General features: G+C 40.6%; 1 protein-coding gene across 3 annotated transcripts in view; it reads right to left on the bottom strand.

The window, feature by feature from the left end:
- The window catches only part of LYN (LYN proto-oncogene, Src family tyrosine kinase), a 130576-nt gene that overhangs the window by 62644 nt on the left and 40443 nt on the right, over positions 1–27489 (bottom strand). For 2 of the 3 annotated variants that reach the window (XM_037028596.1, XM_037028598.1), the window contains exons 2-8: positions 12868–13004; positions 9543–9588; positions 8649–8754; positions 7056–7154; positions 6830–6933; positions 6145–6294; positions 4927–5079 (exon numbers count right to left, since the gene is read on the bottom strand). In XM_037028596.1, the coding sequence (XP_036884491.1) occupies positions 4927–5079; positions 6145–6294; positions 6830–6933; positions 7056–7154; positions 8649–8754; positions 9543–9588; positions 12868–12999 (790 nt within the window). In that variant the 5' untranslated portion in view covers positions 13000–13004. The remainder of the gene's footprint in view (positions 1–4926; positions 5080–6144; positions 6295–6829; positions 6934–7055; positions 7155–8648; positions 8755–9542; positions 9589–12867; positions 13005–27489) is intronic. The other variant, XM_037028599.1, reaches the window with a different exon arrangement.

Raw genomic sequence — 27489 nt, 5'->3', positions numbered from 1 at the left:
AAAAAACACAACCACTGTATGAGTCCACTTATGTGAGGTACTTAGAGTAGTCATGCTTATAGAGACAGAAAGTAGATTAGTAGTTGATAAGGGCTGGGAAGAGCTGTTTTTTTTTTTTAAAAAAAATACAGAGTGTCAGTTTTTCAAGATGAAAAGAGTCCCGAAGTTGGTCATACAATATGAATGTCCATGACAGAAGTGAACTGTGCTCTGAATTATGTGCATTTACCACAAGAAAACACTATTAACAAATCCTTTCAGATAATAAATTTTCACAAGGTATTTATCCACTTTCAAATAGTTTAAATAAAAAGCACCGGTCTGGAGAAAACAATAACATATTTTCCGGTGTCCTATTCTCCTTTCTAAACCTCAGTTTCTCCCAGGCACCAACTAGGTACATGCTAAAGAAAAGTCCTATGCAACCAGTGTGACTATTTAGTATGTGGCCCGGTGGAAGCCCATGAACTGGAAAAGGTGAGAAATTGGCAGGAGGATTACATGTATCTAGAATTTGAAGCAAAGAGGATTTCTCAATCCCAGAAAGCACCAATGTGCTTGAGCTCAGGGTGACAATTTCAGAGCTCAGGCTTGAGCTACTCACGACAGAACCAGCACCGTGCTGTGATCCGGTCTATTCAGGCATATGTCCCGCACTGTCAGCTTGCACTTGACTTACTGCCAGCTCACACTCTTGTCACTGTCTTTAGAATGGACGTGTTGGGCTGGCAAATGGCACCTGGAGCACCACCAACACACAGTTGAAAAAAAGGTTACTCGCTAGGAACCCGCCAAGAAAAGTTTAAGAAAATATAGGAGGACTATTATAATCTCTTCCTCTCAAAGTGGTAACTCCAAGACCAGCAGATCCTATCCCTTATCTCTTGGGAGAAAATAGCATTCAATTCAATGTCTTTATCATGGCTTCAAAGCTGAACACTAGGAGGCTGAAGCAAAACTCCAAACCATCACTTCACATGCAGGGCTGCTACTGTAGGGTGGATGAGTATACCCCGGCTCAACTCCTCCCACTTTTCCCTTCACGACAAATATGCAATTCTTTTGCTAACAAACAGCCATGGGAAGGTCTAGCTGGATTATTTATAGCTTGAATTAATAATTAAAATGGGAGAAAATCCATTGACATATAGCTTCCAAAGGCTATAGTCAGACAAGGTAAAATGAAAATAATAATATACACAGAGCCAGACTCCATAGCAAATTCTTCAGCTCTGTAATTTCATTCTTCCTTTCAATGAGAGGTGAGAGAGTTGTTTGCTCATTTCACTGATGAGGAAACTGAGCCTCGGGAGGTCAGATTAACTCGTAGGCAGCTTAGCCAACAAGGGAGTCCAGGTCTCTGAGATGCCAGAGCAGCCAGCTGGCTTCTCCACTGCCTTGAACGACTTGGACAAGTTGCTTGTCAGTCTTAGTGTCCTCATTTATCCAATGATGACGGTAATTTATATCTGACAGCATTATTGTGATGAGTATATGAGAAAGTTGATGAAAATATTCCTGGAAATGGGCCTGTGGACACCATATAGCTGGGACATTCTTTTCTCTCCCGCCTTCTTCCCTCTCCACATCTTGTCATCTCCTCCCCACTCAACGGCAAATACAGAGAGAAAAGCACATTCAGATGGACTCAGAGGCCTGGAGGGCAATTAAATGTAATCGTGAACGTGTACTTTCCTGCCAATAAAGAGACAAGGCTGGAAAGTGGGGGCTGGGGAGAGAAGGCAGAGTCCCTGGTTACCAGAGGGGCCAGTGGGGTTGGAAGAGATGCGGTCTGGGGAGTGTGGGAGGAGGACAGGGGCACGTGCAGCTTTTTAGAGAAGTCACAGCTTCCCAGAGGGAAGAGAATTCAAAATGAGAAAATAATGCTGAAACTATTTCGGGGAAGTTCCTTTGGAGTGCAGAATATTTACATAAGTTTAATCTCCCCACAGCCTTATTAACTAATTATAAGAAGAAATGAGAAAGGAGAGAGAGAGAGAGAGAGAAGACTCATAGGCACAGATAGCAATATGGTGATTGCCAGAGGGAAAGATGGGGGAGGGGAGGTAGAGGAGGGTATAGGGGGGATAAATGGTAATATACATCTGAGATCTACATAATTTTATTAGCCAATGTCACCCCAATAAATTCAATTAAAAAAGAAAAACAACACCCCTCAAAATCAGCCATAATGGAACCAACTAATACGCCAGATGCACCCAGGACACAGCATCACTTAGAACTATTCATGCAAAGGTACAACCTGAGCTATGTCACAGGCAACATCAGGAAAAATCCAAATCAGGAACATTCCACAAAATGAGTGACCTATGTTCTACAAAATGTCAGTGTCGTGAAATATAAAAATGAGCTAAGGGACTGGGTGTTCCATATTAAAGGAGACTATAGACATGTCAAGTGAATGCAAATATATGATCTCAGCTACAAGGACATTATTGGAACAATTAGGGAAATTTGAATACAGACTCTGTGTTAGACAACAGGATGATTCACTGTTGAATTCCCTGAGTGTGGTTGCTGTATAGTATAACGTAATGGCCCTGCTTTTAGGAGACACATGCTTAAGTATTTAGGGGACAAGTGTCAACACGTCTGCAACTTAATCTGAAGTGATTCAACAACAATAGAATATGTATGTGTATATATGTGTATATGTATAAAAAGATCAAGCAAATGTATCAAAATATTAACTGGTGAATCTCGGTGAAGGGCATACAATATTTATTATACTATTCCTGACCTTATGCTGTGAACTTGAAAAAGTTACTAAGAAATAAACACAAGTACCTAGGGAAAAAAAGAGAAGGTAGCATTTTAAAAATATGAACAGATAACAGCTTGATAGTTCCTCAAAAAGTTAAATGTAGAATTTCCATTTAACGATTTCCATTTCCATATACATTCCTAGAGAATGTATACACCCAGGAGAAATGAAAACATTTGTGGACACAACAACATGTGCACGAACGTTCACAGCAGCATTTTTTCATAACAGCCAAAAGGTGGGAACATCCCAAATATCCACCAACAGATAAATAAACTGTGATATACCCGTACAATGGAATATTATTCAGCCTTACATTGGAATGAAATTCTGAGCCATGGTCCAACATGGATGACGCTTGAAGACATAATACTAAGTGAAATAAACCAGTCACAAAAGGGTAAATACTATATGATTCTACCTGTGTGAGCTGCTCAGAGTAGTCAAGTTTGTAGAGACAGAAAGTAAAGTAGCGGTTGTGGGAACTGGTGGGAGGAAGAAACAGGGAAGGATTGCTCTGTGCTGCCGTTGTTTCCTTTGGGAGTGATGAAAATATTTTGGAGCTTGATCAAGGTGATGGGTGCACAATGATGCGAATGTAGAAAATGTCTCTGAATTGTTCACTTTAACATGATTGATTTTATGTTACGTGAATTTTACCTCAATGAAAAAGAACAGAGCAAATGGAGGAAGGAAGAGGATAATATCATGACTTCAGCAACAGAGTGTGCCTGGGAAGAGACCACACCTGGAGCGAGCACGTGCGCCCACGGATCTGCTGATTGGAACAGAAATAGAGTGCCACTGGTTCCGAAATACGCCAACCAAACGCAGGTGAGGTGCACGATCCTCATTTACCTGAATTCTCTAAACACGTTCACAAACACTTACAGCGCAGTAAGAATTAACTATACGCTGGGTCATTATAGGCTATATTTGAAAGCACCTTGACTAAAGCAGCACCAATAGGAGAAAGTGGGCAAAGCTGGGATCCCAAGGGCCAAGACTTTAGAGAAAAAACCTCTTCCTCATAGACCCCAGGATGGGGAAGTGAAATACCCATGTGGCGGCAGCAGACGGGATGAGTCTAGTTTCAGCTCATCTGGGGCTAGACAGTTTTTAAAAAATCTATTTTATTTATTTATTTATTTTTAGAGAGGGGAAGAGAAAGAGAAAGAGAGGGAGAGAAACACTGATGCTCAAGAGAAACATCGAGCAGCTGCCTCTTGCACGTGCCCCACCAGAGACCTGGCCCAAACCCAGACATGTGCCCTGACCCAGAATTGAACCAGCAATACTTCGCCTTGCTGACGATGCCCAACCAGCTAAGCCATACCAGTAAGGATGGGGCTGGGCAGTTTTTAAAAGTTGTCCACTCCTGCTCTTTAGAAATCATGTTTGCTTTCACGTATATGGGGCTGGGACAGAAAGAGTGATGTTGTAAGACTTGTAGGACCTCACGCGTTATCTTTTCCAGAAGTAATTGCATTTTCAGTTAGAACCATGAAGAAAACATGATGCTTTAAAAAGAGGGGGGTAAGGGGGCTATTTTTATCACAAAAGAAGTTCACATGCACTGTAAAAACTTTAGAAAAGGCAGATGGGCAAAAAAAAAAATCCCCATTAAAAAGCCACTACCATAATTTTGCTAGCCTGAGAAGGCTATACTTAACTGTAAAGAATGACCCATAATGATGGTGCTTTGGCCATATTTAAAAACTTTCTTGGTGAGAAAGTGCAATAAATGTGAGGCTTCCTTAAGCCCACTAGCAAGGATGGTCCTAAACCAAGTGTACCTTCTCCTGAGATAGAAGCAAATTTTCAGTAGTTAAAATGTGTGTGTCCAGAGGCTCTGGCCATAAACCATGAAGCAGTAGACAGAAAAATCAGGATAAATACCCACTGCTCTCTTCCTTATAAATGTTTGTCTGACAGAGAATTACTAAGTCATATGGAAGAGAAAGAGTCCGATCAAATAATGCTACAGGCCAGTTTTTGGTGCCAGGTGAACAAAGAAAAACAAATGAAGTGATGCTTCTGACACAGTTTAGGGATTGGCTGAGCAAAATGACAGAAATTGGCTTGAGCCATTAGTTTTCCTGCCTCCAGAGTGATCTCTGGCTCCAGGACCACACACTCACCCATCCAGACTTCCCCAAACTGCCCAGCACCGAGCCTCTTCACCAACTTAATGGACTCTCGTGGGATCTCCCAGGCGTCTTTATCCCACGGCTTTTGTGGTTTGGGACTAATACAAGCCTTCTCCAATCTTCTGCACAAGCCATCTGACTGCTCTAATTTAAAAGAGAAAATAAATGTTAAAAAAAATCATACTTTGTATTTTACCAGTATCTATGGGGAAACTTTGACTATTGGTCTTATAGTTTCCAACTTGCCAGAGTTATGGACCTAAAATGCTTATAGGGGTATCTTTTTTATATTCATGACTTTTGAAATTCTTCAATGAAAGACAATTTAAAACATACTTAATTTTATTTTTCAGTACTGTTAATGTATTAAAACAGTAAAAACATAAACAGATAAACAAAGGCTGATATATTATCACATATAATAAAATGCAATCGCAAACTGCTGAGCCCAAGTAGTGCATCGTGGTCAAACGGCAGGGGCTTGGTCCTATCACCCTCACACCAGAACACAGCCAGCACTCACCACACAGGCCAGAGGAGGGAGTAAGTAATGGGATAACAGAGAGGGAGGGTGGACTCCACAAAATTGGGGGTGCCTTGCTCTCTCCATCTTTTGGGACTTAAGGCTATAATGCGTGTTCACCTTGAGTGGGTTGTAGAAATAAGCTGTAACAACAGCTGCCTGCTACAACCAGCTTCCATTACACAGAGAATGAACCTAAAGGTTGGTCATGGGTTCAGCTTAGCAGGGCTGGAGAGTGGCATTGGTGACAGAGGACTAAGGGCCTGCCGCTGCTCAAAATTTTGGTGTTGCTGTTATTTGAGTTCTTTTACCAAGAGTACGCATCACTGTTATGCACGCATACATCTGCCAAGTCTGAATTCTTCTTCCACATAGTTAAGGATGTGTTGTAAAAATATGCATTACATAAAATAGTATTCATTTTTCTCTTCATAACTCTAAAATATCAATTGTTAAACATCAGGGATTAGAGGAGAAGGACTGGAATGATTATTCACAAGGATCAAATCTAACTTTGAATGTTTATTTAATTATAGATGAATTTATAATCAATTATAGAACATGGCCCTCCAACTTTATCCAAAAGAAATATAATGCATAAAAATTTCAATATAAAAAAGTGTTTGATACCATATATTTACCATAATAAACCTATATGTCTTGTCTGACCTTCAGTCTTTACTTACTTTGGTAATGCTTAATCATGTCACTGATGCAAGGAAAAGTGATTCTGGGAGAGATGTAATAACCCCCATTGTCCAGACTTCTAATTTTGTAGTGCTTAATAATATCGCCATGCACAGGGTCATAGTCTCTGACAGAAAGAGAGTAGCTTCCTGCAAGGGAAAAAGTACAAGTCAAGATTATACCCATATTTTATAAATAAGATCTGCATTATGCAATACTGTAGATCCTCTTTTCCATAAAATATGCAAAATATAAATTAAGTGTGTCTATAGTACATAATTTGAAAAGTCCTATAAAAAGTCTATGCAATAAACAAAGATAGGATTTTGTTGGCTCTGAAGTTTACCAACATGCCATTTTCCTTCTTCATGAGAGTTTTTGAAATTATTTCACTGAATTGAAAAGTTGTTTTCATTTACTTTCCCTTAAAATTTCAATATTTACTCTGAACAATAATTTAAAAGACTCAACAAACATAAGGCACGGTGAGAAATGGTCATAATTAAACCTGTTTCCTATGACTTTGGGTAGCAAAACTAATTATTTGAGCTTCTTATTGGTTATCAAACCATAAAATTTCACTACCAGAACATAATGCATTCTTTTTCAAAAAGAATTCTAGAATAGTTTCTAACAATAATTTTCCAAATAGTGTTTTATAAGAAGCCTAATGCCACCTCTTACCTTTCAATGTTTCGCTTTCTCTGATGAGGAAAGCCCCAGGGCTGTTCCCTGGCGCCAGCAGCTGCCTTTCGGCATCTTTCCTGGTTATATCCTTGAAAAACCACCTGAGAAGACATTTTAACAGTTCATGGGTGTCGTGCTCCACGGAAATAAAAAGATAAAGAACAAACAAGAAACCCAATACAGCGAACAAAACCATCCAAGATGACAGCATGTAAAGACTCACTCTTCTGTTTCCAAGGTGTTGACTTTGGCTACGTAGTTGCTGGGGATGAAGCCTTCTCTCTTTGTTGAAAGGGATTTGGCTTTCCACCATTCTCCGTGCCTGGAATAGAAACACACATCAAAAATGTGTCCAACTGCTCGAGAACCACCACAACAACTGTCTCCACGTGTTTGTTTTGGGCCTGACGGTGGTTGAGGAAGATTCCTGGAACCTCAAAATCCAGCGAGGATATTCATTCCTCTGGCTGAAATAAAACCATGTTTAGAGACTGAAACGAAGAAAAACAGCCCCCCGACTTGAGTGTGGGTCACTGCACTCAGTGCTTGGCAAACTAGAGCTGGTTAAAGTGGTTCCCGTCCTGCAGAAGGAAAATGCTCGTGATTTCACCCGGGACATACAAGAAACGCTGTAGGGTCCTTACAGCAATGGGAGTCAAGGGAACAGCGAACCATAGCTCCTACGTCATTAACCTTTGTCCAAACATCTAGTTTCCAAAGATGGACACCACAGAAAAGAGGAATAGAAAAGCATACAAAAATTTCGAGCAGGCAGGCCTCATCACCTGCTCTTGCCCTCAGCATTAGAGTCAGGGAAGAGGATGGGGCAGAAAAGATGGGCCCCTGCGAGCCTCAATTATGTTTCCTTCAAATTCCCACATGCAGACAGACCCCTGTCAGCAAGACATGGCGGACTACCACCGACCCTAACCTGTACCTGCTACATGCCTATACTATACTTATCCATATGAACCACACACAGAATCCTCACATCACACTATGACAGAGGCATTGCTGTTCCAATTTTATAAGGGAAGAAACTAATGTATAGAGTTGAAGTGACTTGTGAAGGTCACACAGCAGTAAATGGCAGGGCCGGGATTAGGCCCAAGTTCATGCTTAACCAGTAAGCAATAATAGCCTGTAACCACTTAATACTTTGTAGTTAATAAAGGGTCTCTCTTCTCTAACCCTGGTTGGCAGGCCAGAGTGACAATGTGTGCAGATGAGAAGAAAAAGCAGCTAGAATTAAGATACTTGGAGTTCCTTATTCCCAGTATTGCTCTGAAGCCTAGACAGTTATGGTCTGACTAGGGTCACATGCCTGTGAGTCAGCACCGATGGGGTTAAGCAAATGATGTTGTCCAAGTGTCTTCACAGGGTGCCATCTGCTGAGTTGAGCTTTTTCAAGATGACCGCTGCTTCAGCACAGTGCCCTTACAAATCAAACCAACTTGGACCCATAAATCCAGTCTGAATTTGAGTGCATAACTAAATAAAAATGGCATTATAGTAACATGCACATTCCACAGACATCCAAACTTCTTAAGATGGCACAGATAGATAAGAAAGAGACCAGTGTCTGTCTTCAAAGGGAAACCTCTGGAGAGTGCTCACAGGCAAACTTTGGAGGAAAATTCCTCCTGTCCTGCTCTTCCACTCCCAGCCTGACCAGAGGCAGAACCTGGGAGGCCTCACGCCCAAGGAGGAGGTCTGGCTCTTGCTGTGCTACTGGAAGCAAAACAAGGAGACAATGTGTAGAATTCGGTGGCCTGGGTACAGGGGCAGCGGACGCAGTGTGCCTGAGTACACTTACTCCTCTAAGACTTTCATCTTCTCTCCTTTCCTAAAGGACAAGTCGTCTTGGTGGATGCCATCATAGGGGTACAAGGCTACCACAATGTCTCCTTGTTCCTCTGGATCTAAAAAGAACACAAACGAAGACCTTTAATACCTATCAGTGGAAACGTTTTACAAATTCTCATTGGGCGGCTGGGAAAATGGCGTGTGTTTTCTTCCTAGTGGGCCTCAGGGTATACATGGTCTTCAGTGACTAACATGCTGTGCACACTGTGTGCAGTGTTTTTTGTCTCAAATTACAACTGTAATTCGTTACAACTCTGTATTTAAGAAATGATACACCTATGTTCCTTGCAGCATTATCATAATAGCTAAAAGGAGGAAACAAACAATTAAGTGTACAGCGACAGAAGTATGGATTTAAAAAAAACAACAACCGTGATCTCTACATACAACAGAGTAATACTCAGCCTGTAAAAGGAAATCCTGACACCAGCTACAATAAGAATGAGCCTTGAGGACATCATGCTAAGTGAAACAAGCCAGGCTCAAAGGGACAAATGCTTTATGACTCCACTTGTATGAGATTCCTAGAGTATCAAACATGCAGGGACAGAAAGGAGAGTGGTGTGTGCCAGGGGCCGGGAGGCAGAGGGGTGGAGTTAGTGTTTCATGGGAATGGCTTCAGCATGGGAAGATGAAGACATTCTGGAGATGGAGGGTGGAGATGGTTGTGCAACACTGTGAATGCGCTCAATGCCACTGTCTTGTACACTTAAAAAGAGCTAAAATGATCAATTATATGGTATGTGTATTTTTCCACAATAAAAAAAGCTACCCAGGAAAACGACTTTAAAGAGTCTCTAACAGTAAAGAAAAAAGAAACCAACACATTGCTAGGAAAACGTACCTTTAGTTTGAAACCTCTGTCCTGGTAAAAGCTGAGATTCTGTAACCTAGGAGAGAATATTGGTTAGAAAATTTTTAATGTTTGGCTTTTCTTAGTCACATTCATATTGCATATTATATTGTTTTTGTAACAGTAGCAAATGAGGCTTAGATTTGCTAACTTATTAAGCCGGAAAGAAGAGAAATACAGAGAAAGAATTCTGCAGAGCTCTGTCCCAATCTACACAGCTCTTCCTTCTGAAAACAGTCATTTGCCTGTGGTGGCAGGAAACGCACAGGGCTCTGGGCAGGGCGGCTAGATGCTTGCCCAATCACCACTCTCCCTCTTGTTCGGCGACAGAACCCTAATATTATCTGGGAGGCAATTTGCCAAGCTAAATGACTGTGCTTCCAAATTCTCTAGACTTCCACGCAGATGGAGGGAGGCAGTGTATCTAGAAACAAAATGGTCGTGCAGTGCCTTGCTGGAGTCTCAGCAGCCAGGGAAACCGGCACCGGGACGGCAGAGCAGAGACGGAAGTGGCCTGGGGCCCTGCGGCCCTGGTGGAAGAGCCACCCAAGCCCTGGGGACTGGGATCTCCATGTTTCCCAAACTTGTAGATAGGGCTCAGCCACGTCCTGAGAATAAGCCCTAACCAATTCAGGCTGCCTGTGGCTGCCCCGATGCCATCATGGGGACAGATGGCATCTCTGTTATTTTAGTTGGAGGTGAATTATCAGGAAAAGTCTGGTGACACTAAAGGCCACTTCAATGACCTTTTAAATAGAATTCTTCTTTCTCTCAGAGACCATGAGGAGGATGTTCAAGGCCCCTTAGACCCTTTTAAGGAAGCTACTGTCAGAGACCTACACTGATCATGTCACTTTTCTCTCTGATTCAATGAAATGGGACCAAAACAGTTTGTACTGAAATTTAAATTTCTGATAAAGTTAGTCCCACCATAATCCCAATTATGGTGGGACAATTTTCTGCTATTAGAAAATCATGGGCCCATATTATCATAACACTTATTTCAATAGTTTTTATACTGATTTTTTAATCATTTAAATTTGCATGTACGATAATAAATTAGTATGTATGGTCAATTTTAAATACCTTACAGGAAATCATTAGAAGATGACAGTAAATTAAATAATTTTGAAAGCAGCAGGATGGTTTTCAAATATCGAAGAGTACTTAGTGTGCAAATGCTTTAGTACACTTTTTTTTTCTAAGACCAAAACACGTGTATGCAACCCATCTACCCCCTTCTCTTTCTGTAAAGAGTCTTCTCCTTAGAGCACTGCTGAGTTGCCTCACCCTGTCATCAGCGCTGCTGTGCGATCAGCCCAGGGCATGCACCGTGGCCACCTCGGGCCGAGCGGAAAGTGTCATCTGTGGCCGCAGACTGAGGCCCAGCTAACCTGCGCATGAAGCAAGGGCGTCTGGGACCACTCAGGGCACAGACTAAAGCACAGGAATTGAAAGATGTCTATGTGTTTACTGAGTCTGCTTCTAACTTCATTTTAACCTCCTTTACATCTAATAGGGGGAAAATGGCACATAAGAAAAATAGTGCAAACTTATACACCGTTTTTCCTTGCTGTTCTGAAAATATCTTCAGTTATCGTTAAAGAAAACAAGACTGCTTGGGTTTTACAGCATGTAAAGTCTGGTATATGTGAGACCAGAAAATGACAGATCCTTTTCATGAGAACTTGGAAGTCTATAATAAAAAGAGGAAAAACATTTGTGACTCCAATTCTTTACATCGTTTTATTTCCTAGTAATCATTTTTATAGATTATACATCTACACTTATTGATGAAATGGTTTTAAATTTGGGGGTGGGCAAAAGTAGGTTTACAGTTGTTCACATAGAAAAATATATAATACAAGAATAAATAATAATACAAGAATAAACTTTTCACATAGTGACAACCATAAACCTACTTTTAGCCACCCCTCTGTATTATACCTATTTGTCACTAAATTATTAAAGGTGTTAATAATCTTATACATTTTGAGTTTCTATATAAAATTACAGTGTTAGTATACTTCTCCAGAGACATTATGTACAATATATTCACTCTTCTTCTCCACTTCTTCTGTTTATTGTTGACACCATTACAGATGTCCCCCATTGCCCCCCATGCCCACCTCAACTGGCCCTATGCCCTCCCCTCTGGCTGTCACCACACTACTGTCCGAGTCCATGGGCTCTGCATTCATGTTCTTTGGCTGATCTCCTCAGCTTCTTTTATGCAGTCCTCCCCACCACCTTCCCCTCTGAGATCAATCAATCTGTTTCAGGTATCCATGCCTCTGGTTCTATTTTGTTCGTCTGTTTATTTTTTTAAGAAGGTCAACAGTGACTTAGCAATTTCAACCATGACATGTGACTTTGACATGCATTGTACCTGTAGGACAATGGGGGATAGAGGAGGAGGGGGCTGGCTGAGAGACTTGATAAAAATAATGCACTTCTAAAATGTGAAGGCATTTAAAAACATGTCAAATAAGAGAAACTATAAAAACACTTAATAAAGGCATTTGGGCTAACTTGGAATAAGCTGCTTTCAGCTTTAATGCTGAGGAATTCCATCCCATAAAAATCAGGCTGTGGGATGTTATACACGTGTTCTGTATATTGTCGTACATAAGGAGAATTGATGGAAAGGATATAAAATCTGAGATAAAGTATATTTAAGATTGCAATTATCCAAAGCCTTGTTCTTCTTTTCCATAAAATGTGATGTTGGATCTTCCTCTGCCTAGCATTCCCAAATTCAACAAATAGCACATCACTCACACAATATTGCTGGTATGGATATTTGTCAAAGGTTAACGGGCAGAATTAGCTTTGATTTTTAAAAAATCTTCTAATTGTAGTAAGACACGAGAACTTTGGGGTCTGTGTTCTTATCAGTTAACTGAGGAATTAAAGGATGGGATAGAGGACATAGTAGCACCTAGTTTAGCTTCTGAGTTGAACGCAGCATTTCCAGGCCACAGCACTAATCTGGCAACTATCCTAAGTCACACGAGTTCAGACACAAATGTGTTTCTTTACGTATAAAAAGTAGGTATTCGCACCAGTGATACGAAAGACGATCCTCTCTACCCACAGGGTGACCAAAGTCTGCTTTGTTGTACAACAGATGACCTGGTCATGTCTCCAATGTTTACAGGTTCTTTAAAGGATTAAGTTACAAAGCATATCAAACATCGAGGCCCAAGTTATTGGTGTGATTTTGTGTCGCGCACATGTTACAGATTTGGCGTTTAAATCGTGCAGCTGCGCTTTGATCCTGCTGTGGGAAGTCTCCCTGAGACTATCTACTTACTGGCCTTGGCTGTTTATTGGACGTTGGATCTCTCACATAAATAGTGCGGTCAGTATTACGTACTGGTTGAGTCTTCAAATCTATTCCATCGTCACTCAGATTCTCTTTCCTTTTTGATTTTATACATCCCATATTTCCTGTTGGAATACAAAGCAATGACATTGTTTTACCATTCTAGAACTGGCTTCAAGCCACCCAAAACCCTTTTGATGAACAATATAAAGAATATGCTTTTATTCTTTACCATAGATAGTTTAACAAACTCAGGTGTGGATATCGTTCACAACCCAGTTTGTTTGTCTATTCATTTTCTCATTCATTTATTCAACAACTTTCATTGTGCATCCATTTTCATCAGTAAAACATAATCCCTGCTCTGAAGATGCTCATATTCTGTGGCAAACGCGTCTGTTAAATTTACAGTGCAGCAGTGAGTCAATGACGGGGATGTACCAGATCTAGGAAAGGACATGTAATTTGCGAAAGAGGAAAAGGTGGTGGTCAGGGGAGGCATCCTGAAGGAAATGCTCTGTGAGTCACAACAGCAGTGATGTCAGCCAGGTGGCAAAGTCAGTTAAAGGGGTTCTGGGAAGAAGGAACTTCACACGCAAAGTGTTGACCCTGAGGTAACATGGCACCTTCATGGGGAACTAGTTCCATCTCACGCCTTGCCTTCATGGCAATAGTTCTATAATGTGAAACCCCTCACCAAGGGGCAGGTAGGGAAGGCCAGGAGTTGGGCTGGAGAGGAGAGGGAGGCACATGTTGAGTGCAAAGCTGAGGAGTTTGCTGGTTTTCCTCCCCACTTCCCAAGATGAATGACAGAGTGTGCAAGGTGAACTGAGGGGGTTCAGAGCTTCAAAGGCAAGCATGAGTAGGAACTAGAGTGCACAGAACCCAGCCCCAGTGTTGGCAGGAAAATGGTGGGGGCCTTCACCAAGACTGGAAATAAAAGAGGAGACATGGGTATGGGGGAAAAGATGCCTACAGAAACATCCAAACGATCAGTGGGCTTCCCAGTAAAATATGTGAGTGTGGCAACCAGGAGAGATGGCAGAGCATCACTGAGCCATGATTAGCGTAAGACTCCAGAGGAAAAACCCTCCTGGCTGGAGGGGACTTGTGTTGACCAGTGCAGAGGGGCATAACCATGCTTCTAAATGCTCAAGTCTTTCATTTGTGTATTCAGTTGCTGCTAGGAGTGGAGAGCACCACACAAAGCACTCTGGGGACTAAAAAAAAATGATTTTAAAAATTGAAATCAGACACGAATCTCCTCCTACAGTATAGCCTCATGGTCAAATCTGTACGTTGAAAATAAAACAAAATCTGTTAGGAGCTTCATTTGAATGCCCCATAGGGCAGTGGTGTCCAAACCCAAAAGAACACTAGAATCACCGAGGTCCCACAGACCAGACTCCCCGGACACATGCCAGGGTACCCTCTGGGGGCTCACCGTGTGGCCTGTGTGATTCTGCTGGGGATCACGCCAAGAGAAGGGGGAGGTGAATTAGAGTTTGGGGGACGCGGAGAGGTGTGAGTTAGGAAATTCCGCCTGGAATTTCCAGGCGCTAGGAAGCCGCTCTTCTGAAGAAATCCCGAGAGCACGGCTCTTAACTGCCGCCCCCTGCACGACCGCTGCCGCCCCTCTGTGCGCTTGCTCCCGCGGGCTTCCACTGGGACCTTCATCTTGTTTACCACTTCATCAGTGAGGTGGAAGCCTCTGAAGGCCACGCCTCTTTCCGAAACTAGTGAGCTGTGGTTCCCAAAATAAAGGGGAAGCAAGTACTACTTTGATTGAAAACAGCACATATTTTTCATACGTGAAAGTTTTTGAAACGAAGATGAGTTAGTCTTAAAGTTGATTTAGAAATAAGCCAGATGGGTTTTAGAGTTCATCTGTAAATACTCAGGTGAGGTCTTTCTTCACCAATCCCATCTCCCTTCCCCCGCCCAAATAACAGCAGTGTGTAAGTCATCAGCCATGAAAAGGGTGTAGTGTCAATAAGGGAGTATGGGGCATCCTGAGAAAGGCTGCCCGGTGTGGATGCTTAGGGACACCGTGAGCTGCAGTGGGCGGGGCCCTGGCAGACAGGCTGGGCAACGGGGGTGGCAGGAGCCCCACCGAGAGGGGCTGCCCCAGGGCTTCCCCCAGAGGCCCCACCTCCCTTGCCCTTTCCCTCCCTAGTTCTTCCCCCCACCCCAGATCTCTACAAATGTTACCCCTCCCCCCAGACAGATCCTCACTAACTGCCTGATTGAAAATATTACCGCCCCACTCACACCTCGTGATGTACCCTCTTATCTTTCTTATTACAACCTATATCCCATTTCCTATTGGTTTATTTCTGGTTAGCTCCCTGAAGGAATGGAAGCTGATGGGGCCGGTGCCAGCTGGTTCGGTCACTGCAGGATTCCCAGCGCCCAGAACAGGGCCGGGCGGAGCAGCTGCTCTGAGAGTAGTCGTTCAGAGAATGGATCCGGCAGCTCTGGGTCCTGCACCTGGGGCTTCCCCCTAAGCACCCCTCGGGACCTCTCTTGCTAAAGGTGGGCAAGGGAAAGGACAGGAGGTGAGCCCCAGCTCCGTGCCAGTTGTGTTAGAAGAGACAGAGAGATAGAAACCTCTAGAACTAATTTCCAGTTTATAGGAAATACAGGTTAGAGGAAGAAAATGAAAAATCCTTAATGTGTGCTAAAGGCAACTAGCCTGGATACTTCAAAACATACAGGGGGAGAGTGGGGGGAAAGTATTCAACATTATGAGAGACTAAAAAGACAATATGTGAACCTTGAATAAATCCTGGATGGGAAGGGGCAAGGGGATGACACATGCTGGGACAACTGGGAACATCTGAAGAGGTTTTAACCCGATATTAGAGATTCGTGTGTTTCCACATGTGACAATAGCATTGTAGTTACTCTGAGACTGTCCATCCCTTAGGAGACGCAGGCCAGGTGTGTGCGTGTGCAGGCCCAGGGTGTCTGCAACTACCAACACGTGGGCCACTCTGGAGGAAAGACGAGGGGGGGGGAGGAAGAGGGGGGGGGTCAGAGGTGGCAAAATNGGGAAGGAAGAGGAGGGGTCAGAGGTGGCAAAAATAATGAAGAATTAGTGAATTTAAATGAGGATATTCTTTCATTTTTGTCTGTAGATTTCAAACTTTCAAAATAAAAAGTTGGAGGGGGATATTATTAACAACTTTATGCAGAAAACTTTTCCAAAATGTTAGACACCCTGGTAGCGGGGGTGTGTGTGCATGCCAAGCTGCGTGGACTTTATTTACAGCCATAGAAAGGTTTCTAACTGCAAAAAGGACATGAAGAGGCCTCTACTACAGACAGCAAACTACGTAGGCAGAAAGAGGTGGAAGCCCTGGAGTGGGGACCTCTGTGACAAAGGCCTCTGGTGGGCTTTTGTTCGAAGTGCTCCGACCAGAGAGATAACGGAATTCCCAGTGGCTCGGGAAAGGAAGACGAAGAATGAACATGAAAAGCAGCGGACAGGAATCGGAGTGGTGATAGTCCACAGACTACCATTTACTTATGCTAAGTTCACATTTTCTCCTCCTCCATCATCACGGATAACTGAGAACCAAATGTACGTTTTGTAGATGAAAACAATAACAATTCTACTCCACAGGGAGCACGGCAGTTGTTCTGACTGGGGGGCCTCTGGGGACCGCCCACCAGGGCTTGCAATTCCTTATGCTGTGGCAGGTAACAGAAAAGTACAAAATACAATGTAGCCCCAACAGATACAGAGGCAGTGATTACTTGTTTGCAAGTGATATGAGCTACGCCTTAGTGTTTTTTAATTAAGCATTTATAATTTTTGAGAGTGTCATTTAATCCTCAAAGAAACCATATCAGCCAGGTATTATTAACCCCACTTCACAGAGAAGTAAACTGAGTTTTAAAGAGATTGAAAGACTGGTTCAAAGTCACAGCGCTACTGAAGGGTGGCGCTGGGACTCACCCATAGCTTCAGCCAAAAGTTGAAGCCTAAAGTCTGTTCTCTGTTTTTTTCCCCTTGTACGATGGCCTTTTTGAAACTGTTATTTTATCTACTTATTAAAGAAGCTAAATGAAGAGATTATAGCCTCTTCTTTCTGTAAATAAACTGAAATGCTTTTTGCAAAAAAGACAATGATGAATTTATTAAAATGAAAACAGAACACCCAACCAAGGAAGAGAGGAGGATGCAACCACGGCAGCATGGTGGATACCGGATCTGCTGGGGCGAGTTTCCTGGCAGGAAGGGCCAGAGGGCAGCGTGAGTCTGCAGGTTTCCACAGAGCTTCATGAGGGGAGAGGAAGCAGACGGGAAAGTGAGGGGCTGCAGAAGAATCCTAAGGTTTCCTACAAAGGACTTCCCATAAAGTGCTGTGGATGATGAGGTTGCCAAGGCCTTCATTTTTTTAAAAAACAGTGTTAAACAAAGGTACATTTTATATTTAGAAAATTTAGTATAATAATAATAAAAGCTGAAGGTCTGGCATGCGAATATGACCCTAGGATATTCATCACACAAGTTCAACTAGATACATGGTCTGAAGAGATACAGACCGCTGGGCAGCCTTGGCTCACAGAGGGACATCCACGGTCACATCCAGAAGCTGGGAGGCAGGCGACTTTTTCCAAAAATTTAGTTAACTGGAACAAATATCTATTAGGATATTGGATATGAGGTTGGCTCAGCCTCATTGAAAGGCCTTAGAATACAAAAATCTTAAAAAAGAAAACCACAGCCCCCAAACAGACTCTGGGGTAAAAGACTAATTATGATTCCTTGCTCATCATCCTACTGTCTCTGATAAAATCTAATCATGTAATGCCTCATCACCCCACCAACAGAGAAAGAACTTGTCTACTTAGAATTCCACCTCTGGGAACTTTTTCTCTCCAGCTTTATTAGGCTATAATTGACATATAACATTGAGTAAGTTTAGGGTATAGACTGTGATGACTTAATATCATATATTGTGAACTGCAGGGGTTCAGAATGAGTCACCCCAAGATGTGCCTCTGTGGTACACTCATTGTTTTGAGCTACTGCCGACTGAGGCACTGCATGCTTCAGAGAAACTTCTGTCCCCCATTAACTATGCAGAAGACTTTAAATAAGGGGTGGTCCTGCCCGTAATAAGAGATTATCAGAGGTACCATTTTTGATCAATTTACACAGCAGGGCAAACTACTAATTACCGAACATCTGCTCATCTCACAGTCCTACAACGGCCTTTTTCCCCTCTGAAACCCCAGGACGCCTCACCTCATCCTTAGCTCAGAAGGCCCTATGCACCTCATTTTTGCTTTCTGTCCTTGAACCGCTCGTGTTTGTGGGGTTCCCACACATACGTATGTAATTAAATTTGATTACATGCCCTTGTTAACCTGTGCCATGCAGATTTAATTATTAGACCAGCACAAAAAGCGTGAAGGGTAGAGGAAAGGTTCTTCCTCTCCCGCAGACCTAAGTATCACAAAATGGCATCTACCACTTCACAGAGTTGGCAGGTTTTAGTTGGCTTGTTTTTAAGGTGAGAACTTGTAGAGGACATGTTCTTTAGATACGCTTGCACAAGAACGCGTGGATGTGCACACCAGTTGTTAATGCTCTTGTGGATGGGGCCAGTCTACATGTTCACCGATAGCGGAGCATTTATTCAAGCAGGGCAGACTGCACAGTATGAGAGGGGGAGGGTCGAGGAGAGAGATCTGTATAATTCAGGCATCTTGACCATCAATTATTATTGATTAAAACATTTTCTATATCAATCAATTTATAAAATCAATTAACATACACATATGGATATATGTGAGTACATATATTTATACATGCACATACAGTACATACAATATATACTCTTTAATGTGCACAGAAAAAAATCGGAAACATTACCCACCACCATGCTGGTTAGCTTCTCAAGTCTATTTGTAAAGTATAAAATCCTATATACGAGTTTCTCTTAGTGTAAGGAAGACAGTACACTTTGTAAAATATTTTGGAGTAAAGACTGTGGAGTTGGATTGCTAAACTCAAATCTCAGATACATCAATTATTAACTGTGTAATTCAGGCAACCTGCCTAACCTTTCTGAGCCTTGATTTCCGTCTGCAAAAAGCAAATGACTATCTAGCTCATTACACTGTGATGAGGATTAAAGAGTTATATTAGTTAACATTTATAAAGTGCTTAGAAGTATACTCAACACAGCGCACAGCAAGGGCCACAGACATGTTTGTTGAACTCACAAATGAGGTCCAAATGCCAGTTTGTTCCCAGCATGGGAAGAGGAACTCCCATGAGGAGAAGTGCAAGGACAACCCCTGTCTTACCACAAAGAGGAAACAGAAGCAGGTCTCTCAGCTCGGCCCAGGCTGGCACTGGGGTCGCCTGGAGCATCTGAATGAGCATGTTCTCCCTCTCTCCCCTGCCTTCTTTTGGATAAGGACCCTCATATGCCGGGCCCCTCTGCTGTACATTTTTGTATTGCATGATGATCTGAATGTAAATGCACGAATCACTGTGTGTTAAAGAGGTGAAAATTGCACAGTGGAAGAGGTTCCTGAGTTTGGGTATAACATTCATTTTGGTTAATATTTTGTTTTTCATCATGGGTTTTATAAGTTTAAAAGGTATTCCATCATATATCTTTTATTTCAACTTGAATGGTACAGAAATTCGCCTCTTTGTCGGCTATATCAAGGTTTTAAAATCACTCATTTCTTATATTATCAGAGCTTAATGAAATAAAACAAATAGGAAATTAGATGCCACTTCCAAGTAGGAAATCTGAACCCATTTTTAACAACTATGTCACAGAATCCTGGATCTTAAAATTGAAGAACAAAATGACTAGAATGAAACCCTTCAGAACCTAGATTGCTTTGCCTTTACCAAGTGCTGCAAAAGAAACCCTCTGTTGGTACCATGTTTTGTTTTTATCATGACTTATGCATTTTCTGCCTTTATTCCAGCAGTCATCAAAAAGAGACTAAAACCTTTTTTCTTTTACTTCACCACAACTTTCCAAACTGAATGCTTTGATTTGAGTTGAGCTTTCCCAGCAACAAATGAATTTTTCATCTAAAGGCAATTCATTGGTGGTTCTGAAGTCTTCCTCCTGTTACTGACCTCATTCCTGATCTTCCAATACCAGTGGTCACTGAGGCGTAACCAGAAAAGTTTGAGGGTGAGAGACAAAGGCAGTGAGGAGAGGATAGGGAGGAGCATGTAATTGCCTACTTTGTGCCTGGCACGGACGAGGAAAACACAGCTCAGGGATAAACCTGTGCTGGGTCATCAAAGGTCTTAGGTGAACGTGGTCCACTGGCTTCAAAGCAGCATTCTCTACTCACCCAAGACCTTGCTGCCTCTTTGTGGAGTGAGCTTTATTGCCAAAAGAGTTTTTTTGATTTATGGAGCTTCAGATAATGAGAGAAAGAGAAAGGAGCCCCAGGGATGGAGAGATGGGTGGTAATGATCCCAAACAAGTCATCTGAGTTTCAAAAGTAGGGAGGTTTAATAAAGGGGATCCAGACATTTCGGAGAGTTCTGATGTGGTCCATTTGCTCTTGGGGTAGGCGTCAGTGTGATACTCCCAGAAAGTGGCAATGCACAGTCATATCTCAGCAGGCATACCAAGAAAATGGAGAGAATCTGTGCCTTCTTCCTCCAAAGGACACAAAAGGAACCCTGAACCTACAAAGATACCATCTTGGAAAGGTGCAGAAGGAACATGCAGGACTTATCTTAAGGAAATTGAGTCACAGTGAAAAAGAGGCTCTTTATTTTCAAACCCACCAGGCAAACATAAGGCTGTTTTCCCACCTATGCTATGCAAAGAGCTAAAGAGAATATGTTAGAGAAAGTGATGACTTTCTCTCTTTCTCTTCCTTCCTCTTTCCCTTCCTTTCTTTCCACAGCTGGATAGCCACATCATGTAAATTCTGCAACCTGCTTCATGCAAGGTGCAGTGGGTTCTGTAACTAGACAGTGGTGATGGTTTTCCAGCCTTGTGAATATGCAACAAACCACTGAATTGTACATTTCAAAAGGGTGAACTTAGGGTATATAAATTATATCAATAAAAATTAATTTTGAAAATCCTGCCTACCTAAAGGAAAGCTATAGGGCAGCATAGTTGTTTTCTTTTTAATTAATTTTTCTTTATGCCTTTGCAATCAAAATTGGATATATCTTAATTTACCTAATGTTTACTCATGTCTTTATCTGGTTTAAAAGCATTTCTTTATTATATGCTATAACATAAACAAAGCCACGGGAAGAACCAGGGATTATGTAATTAACTATAATGTAAATGAATAGCGTAAAAATGGAAAAGTAACTTGATACTGAGATACTCGGAAATAATGGTGCACAGAGATGGCAAATTAACTGCATTTACAGAAACCTTAATAAATATGTATAGTTTTAACCCCTGCATTTATTAGAATGAGTCCAGAAAAGAAGCATAAGACAATTAAAGAGGTATATGTGGGTTTGAAACATCTGGCTGTTGCTCAGAAGAGCATGTAACAAAAGGTGCAGCAAGTTAGGCATCGGGAAGCCTGGCTGATGACTCCAACTTGACACTCCTATAATTATGGACAAAACCACTCTCTTTTTCTGGACTCTAATTTCCTCACCATAAAATGAAATCGTTGGGTTTGGCACAAGAGTGTAAATGATACAATCTAACTTGACAGTACACATTAAAATCCTTTAAAATGGATGTACTTCTTAACCCAACATTACCACTTCCAGCAATAAATTATTTCTAAGGAAGTAACTGGACAGTAACACAAAGCTCTATATATAAGATTGTATTTATTGCCCTGGCTGGTATGGCTCAGTGGGCTGAGTGCATGCCTGCAAAGCAAAGGGTCACAGGTTCGATTCCCAGTCAGGGCACATGTCTGAGTTGCAGGCCAGGTCCCCAGTAGGGGGTGCATGCGAGGCAACCACACATTGATGTTTCTCTCCCTTTCTTTCTCCTTCCCTTCCCCTCTCTAAAAATAATAAATAAATAATATCTTAAAAAAGACAAATAAACTTGTTTGCCAAATAATAGGTCACTGGTTAAACAAACGTAGACCAGCTCTCAAAATTCATTTCACACAAAGCCAGTTCTTCGAGGATTTTCAATTTATTGTACAAGATGATCAATTTACCAAAATTTGTATATTTTAACTGTAAGGTTTATGTAATCTCATATTAAGTGGGAAAATTTACAAGTTTGAATTAGAGTAGTTTTAATAGAATATGGATATAACAATTCTTATCAAATGCAATTATTTTAAAAGCTTTTGAAGATTTCTACGATGCTTTTAAAGGAATGTTCTATTTTTAAAAAATAAGAATTGTTAAGTCTTCTTAAGACTAGAATAAACTTAGTAAACAGTAATTCAGTAGCTTAATTGTTAAGAGTAGAATAACCTTGGTAAATAGTAATTCAGTAGCTTAATTTTTAATTAATTGTCAATTAAAAATAATTATTAGATAATTGGAGAAATTTGATCATTTATTATTTAATAAGGAATTATCACCATTTTAATTGTAATGAAGATATTAAATTTATTTTGAAAACATGAGTATTTATCTTTTAACCTTTCAAATTAAAATATATATAATATAAAAACAGCAATTAGTAGCTTAAGTGTAATATGAGGGATGGCTGTTTCTGATGTTTCCTAGTTCATTTCTTAATTTACCCATTCTTATATTTTTAGTGTTTTAAAGTAATTTATAAAAATTCTTCAACCCTGGTGACATGCTCTTGTTATATTTGAGGCTCAAGACTTCTGCTTCTTTCTAGAAATTCCTCTACATGTTCCCACTTCCATTCAACACCTCAGATGATTCTATACTTTTGTGTCAAATGGTTTTGCAAACTGTTATCAAATTAGCACTTCCTAAGTTTTTCTTACACTTCAGAGTTTTAGCATGTCATATGGATTGGGAATGTTTCGGTCACTTCCAATTTCTTACTCTTCAAAGCTTAAATTAAAATTTTATTTATTTATTTATTTTACTATTTATTTATCTTTAGAGGGGAAGGGAAGGAGAGAAGGAGAGAAATATCAATGTCTGGTTGCCTCTCGTGAGTCCCCTGCTGGGAACTGGCCTGCAACCCGGGCATGTACCCTGACGGAATCGAACCGCGATCCTTTGGTTCGCAGGCCTGCACTCAATCCACTGAGCTACACCAGCCAAGGCAAAATTTTACTTTTTTAATTGCAAAGTCCTCAATGCTGATATGCCATTGGAATAACTAGCAGGAGAACACATTAAAAAATAGACAATATTTTTTTAAAAATAGAAGTAATATTCAAGTGGTTAAAAGAAACAAGTCCTCTGGTACATTGGTAATTTGATAAATGTATTAAATGGGCCTTTAGACAATTGGCGTTTAGCAAATTCACCTATAACATGATAGCTCAACACAAAGAATACTATATAGTCATTAAAATATTTGTATATACATTTATTGACATAAAAAGATATTTATGATATATTTAAATGGAATAAAAGCTATAAAAACAGAACATATAGCACAGGGGAAACATAAATGTGTATAATAAAAGTCTCAGGAGAAATAACCTAAAATATCATAATGTTAATCTATAGATGATGGGATTTCTGGTTTTGCCTTTCCAAATTTTAAAATTTTTCTATCATGTATTTATGTATCAGAGTTTGAAGACCTTAGGTCATGTGTTCAGTTTCTCTTACTCTAAAATTTTAGGACATTTTCCATTTTGTATAAATTATATATACTGTATTTTGCCACATATAACGTGCATCTTTTTGCCCAAATTTTTTAGGGAAAATAAGGATGCACATCACATGTAGATAGTACTAATTCTATAGCTATATGTTTTATTATTTATGTTTATGTGTTAAAAGTGTAATTCCAGAAAGCAATAACTATATCTGTATGCAAAAAAATATCCTGGAAAATGACAACCAGTTTTGTTCCTAAATATAAATAAATAAAAAGCTGAATTAAAAAATTTAAATGAAAGATTTTTTTTCCTGAAAGTTTGGGCCAAAAATGTGGGTGTGCACTATAAATGGCAAAATGTAGTATATACAAGTACTGTACAATGTATTTCTATTATATATGTGTGCAATATATACACAAGTATATATATGTGTATGTATGTGTATATATATATATATAAACTTGTGCAAAAATGGAAATAATTTTTAAAAATTTAAAAAATAGAGAGAATCTGAATGCATGGCCTAAATTCCTTCAAACTCTGATAATCTGTGCAAGGAAAGAACTTGGAGCCCTGGCTGGTGTAGCTCAAAGGATGAGTGCGGGCCTGAGAACCAAACAACCATGGTTCGATTCCCAGTCAGGGTACATGCCTGGGTTGCAGGCCAGTTCCCAGCAGGGGACCCATGAAAGGCAACCACACATTGATATTTCTCTCCCTCTCTCTCCTTCTCTTCTCCTTCTAAAAATGAGTAAATAAAATCTTTAAAAAATATATTTACTTTAAAAAAAAAAAGAACTTGGAGAAGGTGAAGGTGGAGCCATAGTTTTTCCTAAGAATTTAAAAGGACATGAAATGGAAGTTGACAAATCATGGAGATTTTTAATACTAGACTCAGGGAAAATGCTTGATGTCTACGAGATGCATTGTGCTCTAGAGGGACAGCAAGGGCTCTGCCTGGTCTCAGGAGGTGACAACCTCTCAAGCCCCCAAGTGAACACAAGGGGCACATCCAGCCGATACCTACAATCCCCCTTCTTTTTTGCATCCTAGTAGAGTTGGAAGGTCCAAGGGAAGGAAGTTTGAGGTAGACAAAGTGGGTAGAAGAAACGGCTGTGCAAAGGGCCCATACTGCAATGAGGCTAGGGCAGAGAAGAGCTGATAGTGGGTGGAGCAAAGTGAGAAAGGGCCTGAGTAGCAAGAGAGAAGGCCAGGGCCCTGCACTTCTTATGACAGTTGCCAACCGAAAGCAAACCCACCACAGATATGGGTGATACCCCCTTGGATCAAGTGCAGTAAGAAGCCTCTCCCACATGGCTGAGCCTATTTGCATAACTCTTAGTTGAGCAATTTCACACAGAGGAAGACAACGGGGATTGCAGAAACAGTGGAGGGGGGGGGCTTGGTTTTGCTTCTCTTAACAATAAAAGGGAACACTATGAAAACAAGATGAGCTCACGGAAACTTATGTGTCATAGGGTAATGTGTCACTTAAAGGACTAGAGAGGAAATTAATAGTCAAGTCTAATTATGTATGCACAACCGACTTTAACCCTCACATGTTTATGATCAACGATCTAGCCACCTATTTTGAGAAATGTATATAATTATGAATTGCTATCTCCCTTTCCAAGTCAAGTCAGCTTTACATAAATGCACAGAACACAATACAAATTATTTGAAATTAGGAAAAAGTGAAACTAAGCCAAGACAGCTAAAAGAAGCAGACTGTTATATCAAACCACAAGTTTCTGCCCAGTTGTTAGCCATGGAGTGCAAAGTTACAAAAGTCTAGGTCACCTAGAGGCTAAGCAAAGAGGAAACCTGCCCACGGATAGAAATAAATCTACTTCTTGACAACAGGGGTTCTCAATCTCAGCACTATAACACCTTGAGCCAAAAAAATTATCATTGCGTGGGGCTGTCCCATGCCCAGTGGGGCAGCTAGCAACATTCTTGGCCTCTGCCCACAAGATGTAGTAGCACCCCTCTCCTTCTTGTCATCTCCAGTTATGACAACCAAAAATGTTTCCAGACATCGTGACGTGTCTCCTGTTGAAAGTTGCATGACAGAAAACCTGATGTTTTAATTATGGTACTGACCTTAAGTAGTGATATTTCCCATTACAAATTGGGGCCAAACAATATGCTTTGTTAGCCACCAGTGAAGGATAGATTTAATATCCCAGTAAGAAATTTAAGAGGCAAAAGCAGAGATTTTGTCCAACAGATGTATGCCACTCTCCCAGTACACACGCAGGTGTACTGGTGTCTGTTGGAATACACCCAGGAACTTTTTGTAAAAATATCATCGCCCCAACTCTATGCTTAGATATAAACTAGTCTCATGAGAGCAAGCTAGAAAAAAACAGCAAGAATTATTTCTTCTACCTATTCCCCCTTAGTAGGAAACCAAGGCTAAAAGAAGTCAAACTAAGATTAATTGCTAATAGGTTTTATTTTTAGTGAGGGTAACATCAGCAACAACAACAACTCAGTTAAAAGTACGAACAAAAGGCAGAGCCCAGATGTAGACCCACAGAAGCACAGTCAACTGAGTTATGACAAAGAAGCATAGGGAATAAAATGGAGAAAGGACAGTCATTTCAACAAACAGTGCTGGAAAAACTAGACATCCCCCCAAATTAATCTAGATCCATATCTCATATTTTTAATGAAAACTAACTCAGAATGAATAACAGAACTAAGTGTAAAATTCAAAACTATAAAACTCCTAAAACATAATATAGGAGAAAATTTAGATGACTTTTTAGACACACACCAAAAGGATGATTTGTGAAAGAAAAATTGGTAAGTTGGATTTCATTAAAATTAAAAATGTTTGCTCTGTGAAAGACACTGTTAAGAAAATGACAAACCACAAATTGGGAGAAAAATTTGGCAAAACACAAAACTGGCATCTAATATAAACAAAGAACTCTAAAAAATCAATCACAAATAACCTAATTTAAAATGAGCAAATGACCTGAACCACAATATATACAGATGAGAGATAAGCAAATGAAAAAAATACTCCACATCATGTGTCATCAGGGAATTACAAATTAAAACAACTAGATATACCTCCACATGCCTACTAAAATGACAAAAATCCAAAACACTGGCAACACCAAATGCTGGTGAGGATGTGAAGCAACAGGAACTCTCATTCACTGCTGGAGAAATGTAAAATGGTACAGCCACTTTGGAAGACAGCTTGGCAGTCTTTTACAAAAATAAATATACCCTTAATACACTCAGTAATCGTACTCTTTGATATTTATCCAAATGAATTAAAAACTTAGGTTCTTACAAAAACTTGTATATGTATATTTCTAGCAGCTTTATTCATAATCCCTCATACTTGGAAGGAACCAAAATGTTTTTCAGTAGGTGAATGGATAAAGAAACTGTGGTACATCCAGACAATGGAATTCTATTCAGCACTAAAAAGAAATGTGTTATCAAACTACAAAAAAAAAGACATGAAGGAAACTTAAATGCACATTGGCAAGTAAAAGCAACCCACCTGAAAAGGGTGCATACAGTACAATTTCAACTGTGTGGCATTCTGGAAAAAGCAAAACTACAGAGACAACAAAGAGATCCGTGGTTGCCAGGAATTCAAGAGGAGGGAGGGAGGCAGGGACAAATAGCTGGAGCACAGGGGATTTTTAGGGAAGCGAGCTATTTCGTACAATACAATAACAATAGACACATCACTATGCATGTGTCAAAACTCACAGAATGTGCAACACAAAGAGTGAACCCTAGTGAAATCTTTGAACTTTAGTTAATAATAATGTATGAATATTGGCTCATCAATTGTAACAGATGTACCCACTAACAATGCAAGATGTAATAATTAGGGGCAACTGGGGTGAGGGTGGT

The sequence above is a fragment of the Sturnira hondurensis genome, unplaced genomic scaffold (assembly GCF_014824575.4).
Source record: "Sturnira hondurensis isolate 20B ecotype Veracruz unplaced genomic scaffold, ASM1482457v3 Scaffold0020080, whole genome shotgun sequence".
NCBI lineage: Eukaryota > Metazoa > Chordata > Mammalia > Chiroptera > Phyllostomidae > Sturnira > Sturnira hondurensis.
The sequence above is the reverse complement of the archived record's forward strand: the minus strand, read 5'-3'. Positions and strand labels throughout refer to the sequence as shown.